Source organism: Alligator sinensis, unplaced genomic scaffold (genome assembly GCF_000455745.1).
Source record: "Alligator sinensis unplaced genomic scaffold, ASM45574v1 scaffold19_1, whole genome shotgun sequence".
Classification (NCBI taxonomy): domain Eukaryota; kingdom Metazoa; phylum Chordata; order Crocodylia; family Alligatoridae; genus Alligator; species Alligator sinensis.
In genome coordinates this window covers 1679959-1693652 of record NW_005841916.1, presented here as the reverse complement: position 1 = coordinate 1693652, position 13694 = coordinate 1679959, and the positions used below count along the sequence as shown (strand labels likewise).

General features: G+C 46.8%; 1 protein-coding gene across 1 annotated transcript in view; it reads left to right on the top strand.

Annotated features, from left to right (window-relative positions):
- Window positions 1–13694, top strand: part of LOC102370777 (immunoglobulin superfamily member 2) — a 31394-nt gene that overhangs the window by 14243 nt on the left and 3457 nt on the right. The window contains exons 4-8 of the mRNA XM_025198189.1: window positions 813–1199; window positions 2647–3027; window positions 4127–4516; window positions 11820–12233; window positions 13380–13694. The exon at window positions 13380–13694 is cut by the window's right edge and continues 84 nt beyond it. Of these exons, the coding sequence (XP_025053974.1) occupies window positions 813–1199; window positions 2647–3027; window positions 4127–4516; window positions 11820–12233; window positions 13380–13694 (1887 nt within the window). The remainder of the gene's footprint in view (window positions 1–812; window positions 1200–2646; window positions 3028–4126; window positions 4517–11819; window positions 12234–13379) is intronic.

The following is a 13694-nucleotide window of genomic DNA, read 5'->3' as shown; positions in this document are numbered from 1 at the left end:
CGACCGGACCACCTGCGTCGTGATTGCAAGCGGCGTGAGTAAAGTTTTTTACAACCAATAAGTGGTGTCTGCCTCTCCATTCACCAGCCCGCCCTAACGTACGACCAATTTCTAACGTAACTCGAGTCAGCTCTGGCCGTCCGAGACAATATCAAGCCCTTATAAAGTTTAGAGAGAAACACCTTAATCCATCCCAGCATAGCCAGTAGCCCAGCGTTCAAGGCACCTGCCTGTGATACAGGAGACCCTGGTTTGAGTCCCTGCTGTGTTTAACACCAGTAACTTGAACCTCAGTCTGTCCGATCGGGGGTGAGGACCTTGGAGTAGGCTAGACTCAGTCTCCCCTCCTCTCTGATCTAGTGAATTAACAAACTGGAACAGCTCAAAAGACAAGATTGAAAAAGACCAATCCAACCACAGTGAATGGACTGATAAGTGCAGTCACCTATAGGCTGCATGAAACAAAGATTCAGAGCACTGGTCTGAATGAGGCAGAACTGAGTCTCCCGTATGCTAGGTGAATGCTCTACTCATTGATGTATCACCTGGTATGAGGTGGGTGGAGGTCTGTCTGTGGTTTGAATCAGAAATTCAATCCTGGAGCGGAGGTACCTTTCCTCGTGAAAGCGTCATTGGACTTGTGCATTGCAACAAAACATTTTGCTTATAACGGATAAGTATTTTCCAGTGAAAAACAGTTTTTCTGTCAAAACGTTGTTCCTTACCTCTCCTAACTCTAACAAAGCTAGGAGTAGGAAGGGAAAAGTCGACAAGGGTTTTAAAATACATGTCCTGCTTTTGTCTTTCCACAGAGAGGGACTTCCATGTCAGTGCTGCTGCTAGTGAAAGTTCCCTTGCTGAAGGGATGCCGTTGCAGTTAAATTGCCTTGTGAACGCACAGAACAGCAAGGACAGATGGTTCCAAGTAATTTGGCTCTTTAAAGGAGTAGAGGTAGCCAGAATTGACCCAAATGGGGTACTTGTCTTGAAGAACAAGTATGAAGAGAGAGCTAGATTGGGACAGCTCCAACTGGTCAAGAAAAGCAGTGAAATGTATGTCTTCAATATCTATCAGGTAGGGCTGAAGGATAAAGGCACGTACAGCTGTGAAGTTTCAGAGAAGGAAAAGACGCCTACAGGTTTCCTCACCATCCGCTCTAAGCCATCAGCAGGCACTGATGTCAATGTGAAGCCAATAGGTCAGTTAAACAAAATGCCTTTTCTTCTTAAGGAAATATGAAATGATTCATGGCTTGAGGTCTGTTGCTATATGGCGAGCCGCCCTGGCTGTGGCCAGCCCACAATGCTGCTTTTCCCCAAAGGCTATGGGTGTGCTGCAAGTGCTTTGTACAATAATGCTACTAATGTGTCTATTGCAGTAAGCAGCAAGAAAAGTGCAAACCTCCAACTCGGTATCCTCACACCTATTTGTGCAGGATCAAGCACACAGGCCTCCAAGATGGATAGGTTTCTCTCTTCAGCAAGCACTGGACTTTTCTGTCTCCTGTGGTTCCTTTTGAGGAGACTACCCAGACACAGGAGGGAGATCCTCCTTTTGGTGTGATCACAACTGTTTCCATCAGAGCACTTTCCTTTTTGCACTTATCAAGCTCGCCTGCTAGACATGTTTATAATACTCTGTGGTAGTAGCCTCCAGCTATGTTTGGGGTGATTCCTGTAGAATAATGTAATAATTTTAATATCAAATTGGCTCAATGTGCTGTATTTGGACACATACTTTGACTTGTTTTATCATGGCAAGCTGTTCTATCCAGTATGACAAAGGCTGAAAACACCTTGTGACTGCATGAGGACTGGGGCTCAGGCGATCTGGGTCTTGTTCCTGGTTCTGGCACAGGGGCCTTGAGCAAGTCACTCAGTTGCCCATCTATAAAATAGAAGCAATAATACTCCTTTTCTCTCAGCTGCTCTAAGTGAACGTGAGTCTTGCTGTGAGTATCCAGTCATGCTAGAAAAACCCCTTTTATTCTTTCATATCCTTTGGCACCTCTGAAAATTATTCCTGTCTTTTCCTTCAGCCTAGGTCCCCTACACCTCTTCTCTCCTTTCCATACATCTCCTTTCCAGCTCCCTGCCTAATGGGCACCTCACCCTCTGTTCTAGTTTGCACATGCCTGTCATAGTTTGCACATGACTTTCAAAGGTGGCTGCTCTTTCCTCAAAGGGTAGTATTTGTTGTGACATCCTGTAGATGCAAGCCAGAGCATGGACTATAGCTATATTAACTCTAAAAATATAGAACTCTTCATAAACTCTAAATAAACCTGTGTTCATTGGGAAAAGCTGATAGAAGCTGTGTCCATGCTAGTGGGGAAGAAAGGAGAATTCAAGGTTTCCTTGTCAAGGGTCTGGAACCAGGAACGTAGCTTTCTCAACCTAGCAGGCAGAGTGGAGGGGCAAGTCTGCCAGTTGAGCATATTGTAGCCACTGAAGCATTGCCTGATATGATGGCACTGGGAAGAACACTGGAAGAAGGGCTCTGCAAAGTAATAAATAGGTGGTTCAAAATCTCCTGACAATACCCTACCGTTTCTGTGTCAATTTGCCTTGTCTTTTTGTTTAACATAAGGATGTTTCAGGCTCATTTGGAAAAGGCTTTTCACCTGAAGTAATTGTCATTCACAGAAAGCAACCTGCAAGTGTCTGTGTTCAGCAATGCGAAGCAAATATGGGAAGGAGACACTTTGATCTTTCGCTGTGAAGTAAGCGGAGCGAAATACCCTTTGTCTGTGAACTGGTGGCATCTGAAAAAGAGCGGAGATCAGGCAGAACTTGTAGCTGGTATGGACCGGGATGGCAAACTGAGCCTGGGCCCCTCCTTCCAGGAGCACAGTGCTCAGGGGAACCTCAGACTAGAAAGGGTGGGTCCTACCACGTTCATCTTGGCCATATACAAGATTTCAGCCATCAATGATGGAGGACCTTATAAATGTGAAGTGACAGAGTGGCATACTGACAGAAGCTGGAAACAGGCCCAAGAAACCTCTGTAGTGGTTAATCCTCTCAGTAAGTTGGTATAACATTTTTTCTTACATTACGGTTGGATGCTATCCTAGCTGAAGCAGTGTGGTTTATTTTTGAAAATCCAATGCAGTGAAGCAGTATTTCTGGGGAGTGTTCCAGGCTCTGCCATTGAGTCACAGTGCAACCATAGGCAAATCACTTAAGAGCTGTATACTTCAGTTTCCCTACCTGTACCAGAAAGGAAATGCATCCTGCTTGCTTCATGGGAGGAATAATTAGTGATTGTTTGAGTCCTCCTAATCCAGGGGTGGGAAAAATGCAGCCCCATGGGCCAGATGTGGCCCGCCAGGCCATTCTATCTGGCCCGTGGGGCCCCTAAAAAAATTAGAAAATTAATATTTATCTTCCCCTGGCTGCCTGTCATGTGGGCCACGATGGCTTGCCAAAACTCAGTAAGCGGCCCTCCGCCCGAAATAATTGCCCGCCCCTGCCTAATCCCAGGTACCATGGAACTGCCAGTTATTTCTTAGCTTCCACCATGGTCCCACAACTTCTTGAAACACAAAATAAGGATATTTTTTCTTTCAGCGCCATTGTTTGTGGAACTCAAATTGCACAACAGGTTGTACTGGGGTGTGCTACTAGTGTCCTGAGTGAGGGACCTTGATTTTTGGAGTATGCAGAACAGAATTAAGGGGCATCGTCAAAGTTCTGTGTGCAGGGCAGTGGTTGGGGAAGGTTGGGAAAGCAGCAGGCCAGGGTCTAGGCACATTTCAGAGTTTTTTGTATAGGGTCAGGGCTGGAATAGCGGGGTGCAGGTCAAAGGGGAGTTGCATTAGCAAAACTGAGGAGTTCGGGAATGACAGAATGGAGTTTGCTTTTAATCAGGCCTCCATTGCCTGGGCAAGGTTTGTATGCTTCACAACAGCCTAAGGTACATATTGTCAGCCTGGAGGCAACACTTCTCCCTGAAACATGAATTGGGATAAAGCTACTGGTTCCTCAGTGGCATGAGCACTGACTTCACTTGTCAATAAACCAAGCCCCCAGCACCCACAGGTATAGGAAGGACTTAAAGCTGGGATAATTATTGTATTTTAACCTTAAACCTGGTACCAATGATGGCCTTCCTCATTGACAGATTTGACTGCTGTGCTGACAGCCCGAACAGCAAACATCAAATTGACCCAAGATTTTGAACTCTTCTGCACCGTCTCTGTTGCTGACAAAGCACCAGTATCTGTCACTTGGCAATTTCTTCCCACCACAGAGAAGGGCAGCTATCAGCAACTAGTCAAACTCATGCCTGATGGCACCATCAAATGGGGAACTACCACACCGAACTTTCAGAGGAAAACCAAACTCTCAAAATCTACATCTTCTTTCCAGCTTGTAATCCACAGTGCCACAGAGCAGGATGAGGGGAGGTACAGGTGTGACGCAGAAGTCTGGAGGAAAAGCTCACCCCCAGCAGGACTTCCAGCTGCTGCAGTGATGTCTAATGCCGTGGCAGTAAAGGTTAATCCACCAGGTGAGCTGCAGCAAATGCTTTTTCTCAGTAGCAGCTTCGTGTGTTATAGACATAAATCTGAAAGAATATAATTAGCAGCTACTTGGACTCCTGATACCTTAAAACTGCTGGAGCACCCTCCAAAATGGGTCATGAAGCTGGGCCACCCCAGCAGGGTGCTGGCTGCATAAACTCTGCCTCATCCGGTGGCTTTTATAAATGCTTTTAAAGTGTATTTAGAACTGGTGAGAATAGGCCTCTGCCTGTTGAAAGGGGATAAAGAAGGAATGGCCACTAAAAAGTCAGTCTCACATGTGTCAGGAGACTTGAACCAGGCAAGGCTGGAGGGTTGACTCCAGGCTCATTCAGTTGTTGACCCTGTCTCCTCAGACGATTACCAAAGCAGGACACTTGAGGCCAGTGGTGGTTCTGAGAAGTGAGCAGGACTTTGACAATGATCTGCTGTCAGTAAAGTGAATCCCTCAGCTGTTGTAAGTCAGTGAGCATGTCTACACATGCACTTCAATGTGCAGCAGCTTATTCTACTGCACATTAAAGTATCATGGCAAAAACAGTGAGAAATACACTAACGTGCAGTGGAATTAATCTACTTCACATTAAGCATCACTAAAAAGACATTAGTTTTTGCTACTGTGCATTAGGGCAGCCTAATGCACTTTTATGTAATATGTCATATTAGAGGTACTAAACTTAATTTGCAGTAGCAAAAGTGCACTAATGAATGTGTAGACACACCCAGTGTAACTCTGCTGAAGTCAGTAAGGCTCTAGCAGTTTACACTAGTTAGTGACCTGGCCTCTGGATAAGATAGAGGAACACCTAGACAGGCAAGTGACCCCAAGGCTAGGCCTATGTTGCACCTGCTGAAGGAATTTTCTAGTAGTGGTTCTGCTAAGGAAGAAAACTTTAGCTTTTTTTTACATAAAATCTTTCCATGTAATTGTTGCCTTTACAATTCAGTGAACTGAAATCATACTCTCTCCATGCTCTGAAGTGACAGGCTTGCTGAGGCAATAGGCTTAATATTTTCCCTCAAGTTCAACCTCCCTGCCCCAGCCTTCTCCCTATTGATACATTGCCATGTGTTTCCATTCTTCCTGGATTTTTTCAAAGGGGCTCTATATTTTGAATCTGAAATACAGCTATCTAATGGGTGGGAGAACCTGAGAAGCAGTAACACAGAGGGGATCGAGTTTTGACACTGAACAGTGAATTAGATTTCAGAGATTTCATAGATGTTAGTGCTGGAAGGGACCTCGTAAGATCATGAGGTCCAGCCTCCTGCCCAAGGGGCAGGAAGTCAGCTGGGGTCAAATGGTCCCAGCAAGATAAGCATCCAGGTGTTTCTATGTAATGTGGAAATGTGTGATGTAAAATGGCAGGAAAAACATCAGTGGACTGGTATGTTGCCTTTGTTGGGGCACCCTAGTCACAGGAGCAAGAAGACAATGACCTTAATGCCCCTTGAGATACCATAGTCATTCCTGGTTGCTGCAATACTGCTGGAGGAGCCACAAAAATGTCCAGGGGACTGGAGGGATTGATTTGACAGCTGCCAATGCCACCTATGCAGGACCAATGCATAGGGGGTGCACGCAGGTGCACATGCACCCCCTGAGTGTGGTGGTACACCACCTACAAGAAGGCAGGAGGTCACCACTTGCCACCCTGCCGCCAACACTGCCAGTGGCATCTGCGGGCAGTCCATGATTGCCATTGTCCACAGTTGACACTACCAGTGTCTACCACTACCCCTGGTCGGCACTCGCTGCCAACAGCGCCGGCGGCATCTGCGGGAGCTCCCTGCTTACCACCGCCGCACTCCTGCCGCTGCACTCCCGCTGATGCTGTGCCCCCCCAGCTGCCAGGGACATGTGTCATTCATGCACCTATGGAAAGGAACATAAGCATAAGAGAAGTAGATTACTCTACAGTAAACCTCTAGGAAGTGCAGTGTGAACTACAGTCATACCTTGGCAGGAAGGGGAAATGTGACGGGGCAGTTAGCATGCCAGTCACTTTCAGAGGAATGACGGCTCTTGGAACAGCATTGGCAGCCATCAGGGAAGACGCATGACCAGAAAGGGGTGGGGCTTGAGGTATATATAGGCCCAGGGCCTGAGGTAGGCAGGCAGTCTCATCCAGGCAGCTGACAGGAAAGGAATTTCTGATCAGGCCAGTGAGAGAGTGACCCTGGCTCACACCACATGTCTTTGTTATGCAGTCTTAGGGCTGGGAGCTCAGCTGTAGGGCCAGTGGGACAGCCAGCATGCAGCCTGAGGGCTGGGGGGCAGCTGGTGGTCTGTGGAGGGGACTAAGGGGAGGTACAAAGGTCCCAACTGGCTCAGGGAGAGAATAGCCAGAGGGCTCAGAGAGAGAGCAGGGGCCAGAGGCTTGGAAAGAGAGCAGAGGGTCAGAGGGCCCGTGGAGCAGGCAGAGCCAGGGTGCCCATAGGCCTCACTGGCTTAAGAGCCGGGCCAGGGCTCAGCAGGGACTGAAGGCCAAGAATGGCAACAACTGGAGACTGGTGGAGCTGGAGACCACATGGATCTCAACTGGCCTGGGAGAGGGACCAGGGTCTAAGGGGAAGGACCAAAGGGCAGGAGGGCCATGGCCAGAGAACAAGGGAGCCAGAGTGCCCGTAGCGCAGAGAGGGGCTGGTGTAAGGATGAACAGAGCCAGGAGCCCATAGCCTGTAGGGGTGGTTATGTGTTTAGTGTGTGTGACATCTGTGAGGCATGGGCATGGGTACTGGGGAGGACAGAGCCTACTTCATTACCCTTTAAGGTGATGAGCACAGATGCCCGTGTTCATGAATGCGAGAGCAGGCTCCCTGTTTCTAAAAGAGAAATACAGCATGGTATGACAGGAGAGGGAAAGGGGAGATTGCCCAAAGGGAGTGAAGTTAATAAGGATTGAGGGGGCTCCAGGGACTTCACTGCCACCCCTGGAGTGGGACCCTGTTACAGGAAGACAACAAGTGCATAAAATAGATCATTCCTAGTTCAGACATCTCTGACAGTTCAGCATCTTACTTTGCCAGCCTATAATGCACCACACCATTTTGTCCTGGGGAGGAGAAAGGAGAAACTAGTTCATGACATTTGCCAAAGCTGTGCACAGTGGGTTGTTTCTGTGCAGAGACAGCATAGAAGGAGCCTGTGGTCCTAAGGTAATAATAGTGCTATTTGCTGCATCTTTGCATGTGGGCATGCGTACATACGCATGCGCATGTGTGTGTGTTTTCATGTAATTTGAAACACTTGGGTTCTTTTGCATGCTCCAGCTGTTTCCAGGCTTGTCGGAGAGCAAAAAGCACATTGTCAGCAGGCAGGGTTCAAAGCAAGACAGGCAATGGGAGATTTTGCTTAATTAATTACATTGAAATTGGTTCTGTTTTCCCTTTCATATCTTTATGCACTAAAAAGAAAGGGAAACAGCCTGTCTGCTTTTTATGGTAATTGATTTTCAGCAGTGTGGCCATGAATGGCAGGCACTGGTAGCAAAGCACTCTGCATCCTCTTGAGGTGATGTTTAGAGGGGCTGCACCAGCAATTTCTCTCATCAGAATTTAATAGCATCTCCCTTTGAGCCTAAGGCTAAACACAGGAATGTTTTTGCTCCTGTGAATTGAGAGAGGCCACCACACTAACCTCTCTAAAGTGTGATGCATCTGTTGGCTAGAGCTTGCAACCCAGCACAACTTTTGTGGGAAAGTCCCAGTTCTCTTGGACTTTTCTTGTGCTCCTAAGGGCCATCTTACAAGCTAGCCTGACTCAACCCATCAGAGTGAAAGAGGCATTTTCTTGGCTCCACCTGAAAACCTGGCTGATGTTCCTATAGTTGTCTGCCTCCAAAGATCTTCAAGTGCTTTGCAAACTGGGCACTACAAACAGTTCCCACTCTCTGGCAATGCCATTCGCCCTGGGATGCAACACAACAGCTCTTCATTAGTGCACAGTTGTAATGCATGATGGTTGCCATCAAGGTGATTGTCCTGAGTGCCTGGAGCCAACCAGCAATGTGAGTCTTGGATGAGCCCACCCTTGTGGGATAGCTATTCTCTTGGCCAATCCTGGGGAATTTGAGGATGTCTAAAGCTAGCGCATGAGCCTGTATTGGTTAAATTGAATTGAAATGGAAACTTCTAGCCAGTCTAGATCTTCGGTGATGCCCAAGGGACATAACACACTGACCAGTGGGTTGCAAATGCCACCATTTGGGAACAGAAATGAAAAATAGTAATACCCTTTGAAATTAGAGGAATGAAGCATAATGAGGGGAGCAAAATGGAGAATCTAACTTGGGTAATGAAGCCTGGGATTAATGTCCCTCATCTCTTTACTGACTGAAGGCAGTCAAGGTCTTTTGGGGGAGTTTTTTGGGCCTCGGTCCAGAAAGTGCACCTACAGCAGTGCATTGCTGCTCCTCCACATCTAAGGTGACTATTTTGGGAGAAGGAGAGTACCCCCTACAGAGCCACCTGGCACACCTGGGGGCTTCCATGCTGTTAGCATTGGTCTTGCTGATTCCTGGAGCTGTTGTGATTTGGTTCCTAACTACGCAAGACAGGTTTTCTCTTCTGTTCTGAGGCTAGAGATCAGCTGTGTCCTATCCCAATTAAAATGTCTGTGTGTGGTGGAGGGAGTGGGGAAGGGGGAGAATAATTCATGCCTTTAATTCTGCAGTTTCCTTCCCTTTTGGTCAGGTAGAGGTAGGGTCTGTGTCAACCTCCAAATCATAGAATAAGACTCCTTGATCTGGTAAGGCATTTACCCATGGGGCCTAAAGCCAGGCAGCACTTCAGTTTCACTCAGAGGCTATGTTCAGGGGCTGAATCTGTTTCCAGTTATGGTGAGTTAATCTGTTTACTCTTAAGATTGCTGGCTGTGTCTGGAGCCAGACTTGATGGGCAATCCTTTTTAGGGAGTGAAAAACTAAAGAAATGGTGTAAACTCCAAGCTCCGTCTGTCCTTGCATGCCTATCCACAGCCTTCTTATGCCTCTTGTTGCATTCGGCTGCAAATCCTACTGTTGTTCTCTTGCTGAGTGAAGATCAGGGCTGTAGAACGTACCCAATCTAGCCCACCCTCCCTGAAATGTTTTATGAGGCAGATCCTAGCATCAAGGCATTTTGATTGTATTTTCAATTTAGGAGCAATGTGCAAACATCTCTAGTGAGACTTAAGATGTGGAAAGGAGGAAGGGGAGGGGGGGCAAAGAGAGAGAGAGAGAACAGGAGACAGGGAGGCAGGGAAGGCAGGGAGAAAAGTGTTTTTTCAGGACAAATGGGGAGGGAATAGGTACTGTGAGGTACCAATTTGAGTACCTCACTTTGTCCATAATATCAAGCACTTCTTTTACACTAGATAGGCAGTCTCTTCTTGTCTTCCTGGTCTTCTCTAGACCAGTGTGATTGGGATTAAAGACTCCAGAGCTAATTTCTGTTCCCAGTTCTCTGTATGCTTAGCAGCATGGCACAGCCCTCTCAGTTACAGTAGCCAGCAAAGTAGAGCTGCCTTAGCTAAATGCAAGAGTAAGGGATTCTAGGCCAGGATATAAGAACCATCTATGTGGGTGATTCATTCCCTCTTGCTGCCTCCTCCAAGCCATCCCCAACAAGACACAGGAGCCCTCAGCACAACCCACCCTTGTGTTCAGTGTCTGTGTTTGGCTAGTTTCTCTGCATCCTTAGCCTCTGTTGTGCAAGGTGATGAAACAGAGCTTGAAAAGAAAGAGAAAGGAAAGAGAAAAGGCTTCAGAGAAGCAGTCTCCTTGCTTAGACAGTGAATCTCACCATCCAATATAAGCAGTTCCTTAGAAAGCAGGATTTGTGCACTGGGGCTGGGAGGTGTGGGTAGGAGACGATGTGCGTTTGTATGTTTTGTATTGCTTTCCCACAAGAAATTGAATTAGGAACAGGCTATGTGAAATCAAAACTAAGCCCTGTAAAGAGGCCACATTAGCCAGATAAGTGACAGTAGCATTCCGGAGGAGATGAAGGCAGAACCGAAGGATGGATTAGGATTTTTCTTGTGCTGGCCTTAGTCATTCAGTGCTTAATTGAACAATTACCAGGTATAATGGCCAGGGACATTTGGAAACACATTGCAAGACTTCTAGTTAATAACCAAGGCAGACGGATGAGGCAGGAAATGTTACTGAAACCCACATAGGCTCTTCAGTTTTGCATGCGAAACAAGGCCATCATTATTCACCATTTCCGAAGCTGTGCTTTTGTTTTTAATGCCGGTGTAAGTCTGGTGGTGAAAAATGCAGGAGACAAAAATGTCCTCTCTGCCCACAGAACAGGGAGTGAGCTGGGAATGTGGCCAGTGCACCTCAGCTCTCCTTTCACCCTCCCAAACTGCTTTCCCAGCTCTCCCCTGCTCACTGTCACTGACTGCCATAACTCTGAAGTCAAACCCTTGCTTCTGGCATCTTCTGCCTGCTCTAACCAAGGGGGTTCTTAATGTTCCTGGCCTTGTGGGTGTGTGTGAGGGTTTGAAGTGGCAATTTTGTTTAGAAGTAGCAGTCTGGGGAAATATGGGAGTAAATAGGTGCCTATGAATGCAGGGGACTAGAATCAAAGGCACTTTCCAATCCAATAAGCCAGCACCACCTACCATTATTATGTAAAATAGGCAGGTACCAGGGAAGGTGATTAAATTATTTCGCATGCTGCACTGGGGTATAACCTAACAGATATGGGGCTGAATATCAGCAGAAAATGTTTGCAGGAGGTCTGAAAGAGAAAGTGTGGAGGCCCCATCATTTGAGATCAGTTTAAACCTAAACTGGGCAAAATTCTAGAAATACCTCAGAATTGGAGCAATCCTGCATGGGGAGGAAGCTTGGTTGGGTGACCTTTTCCGTCTCTGACTTCTCCCTGGTTCTCACTGGTGCATTTCTTCAGAAATGATCTAGTGGGTGAGTCTGCACTGAGAATTTCCAATTTAGGACTGGTTCCTGGTGCTTAGATGTGAATACTTCAACATAGTGGTGGTAGGGCTGGCCAGGTAGGTTTGTTGTACAGGTGCTTCTGGGGGATTGGTAGAAAAGGTGTGTTCATAGGTTTGCTTAAATGACAGGAATGTTGTAAGCAGTGCAGTTAAAAAGACCGATTATAGTTTGGGCCTGGAGTCCCTTAGACTGAGACTTATATGAGGGTCTTTGCATTTATTCTCATCCAAGGCCTCAGTGCTGATTTCTAAAGGCATGCTTTCAGTATGTGTACCCCTTTCCTACTGGTGCCCTGATACTGATAGCTGTTATAGTAAGTATTCTTTGCTTCTTGATTTAGAAAGCAAGCTAGAACTAGACGCACAGAAAAAATCCCTAGACATCTCTGGAAGCACAGCTGCAGAAATCGAATGCAGAGTCCTATCACAGACCCAGAGGGATTCTCAGTTAACAGTCGCCTGGTACTTCCTACAACCTCCTCCAGCAGATGCAGCCCCACTCCGGATCATGAGGACCAACCTCAGCAACATTATTGACTATGGGACAGAGTTCAGCTCTCCACGGCAGAAATCCAGATTCTACAGTGAGAGGGTCTCTAATGACCTATTCAGGCTACATATTCTGTCTGTGAATCATGGTGACCATGGCAGGTATTACTGTGTCGTGGAGGAGTGGCTCTGGCTGGCTGGTAGTGGCTGGTACAAATTTGGAGAGAAGGAATCGGAGAAGACCACACTGGAATTCAAGCTTTCAGGTAAATGAACTGGCCCAGCAACGGCTTAAAGCAGCTGTCTTCCTTGTAGGAAGCTGGGAGTTATAGGTCACATGCAAGTTTGCAAAGAATCTCATCCAAGGCAGGAGAAGGGATGGCTGTGAACCTCTAAAAGGAAAAATATTACTTAGTAGGGTTGATCAAATCAGATCAGATCAGCCAAATCCAGCATCTTGTCTCCAACATCAGCTGACACCTAATGCCTTGAGAGCATGGCCTCTGTCCTTTCATGACCTCCATTATACAGTCAGTGCTCTTAGCTAAGTAGGCAGTGAAACCAATGGAGGAGAAATTCCTTCCCACCCTTTGTGAACAGCCACTTATTATCATCACAAAGTTTTCTAAATTGTAAAACAGTCTGGACATCACATCTGAAGCAATAGCTTCTTGCCCCAATCATCACATTCTCTAATAAAGCAAAATTACCCCTTAACCTTCACCTTATATGTATACAAGCCTATGCCCTACCACACATCCCCTCCACGTTACTTCCTTTAGTCTTACTGTAATTATGTTGCATCTCCTCCCACCCTTCAGTCTACCTATTCTACCAATGTTTTGGTTCTGCTTCCATATCACCCTAATTTCTTCTCTTTGATGCATGACAACTCCTTGCAAATGGTGAACCTTTAAGCTAAGTTCTTAGGCTTTTTTTCTGTAAGCATTCGTTTTCTATTATCAGCGCAGGTACAACCACAGGAAGCAAGGGTTGGATTCACAGCTGCAAAGACCTGATGCTTAGCACAGCTTAGGGTGGGGGCAGGAGAAGAGGCCTTTGGTGATCACTTATGAAGGCTGATATGTTCTCTATTCCCAGCATTTGTGGTGTAGTGGTTCCCTTCCAAAGTCAGCAGATGGGGGCTGGAGGTGAGAGCAGAGCATGAGGTGGGTCCAGCCCTAATAGGGCACGTTGTGCACTAGCAGGTCACATGAATTCCTGTAACCCTGGAAAATAATTTAATTCCACTTACCGGAAGGGGCCCTTTAGCAGGCCACCCAAATCTCCCACAAACTGCATGGAGACTCAGATCAGCCTTTCAGCACTCCAGAACAAGCCTTTTTGTTCCTTCTGTAATTTTGGAATGCCATCTCCCCTTGACAACCTTTTCTCTTTGTTTCCTGCAACAGAAAATAAACTGCATGTTGAAAAAACAAACCACACCATCTCATCTATAGAAAATGAGGATGTGACTATGAACTGCATTGCGCAGAGCTCAAACCAGCAAGCATCTCTCTTGTCTGTTGTCTGGTTTTACAAGTCCAAACACTCTGGGGGAAAACCCCTTGTGAAGGTGCATCCCAAAGGCATGGTGGAGATTGTCCAGGAGAATATGGCAGGGAGGCTGCAGTTCCTCCGCCCATCCTCTGGTGACTTCAGTCTCGTGATGAGGAATGTGGAGCTGGGTGACAGTGGTGTGTACTACTGCCAGGTGCAAGAATGGC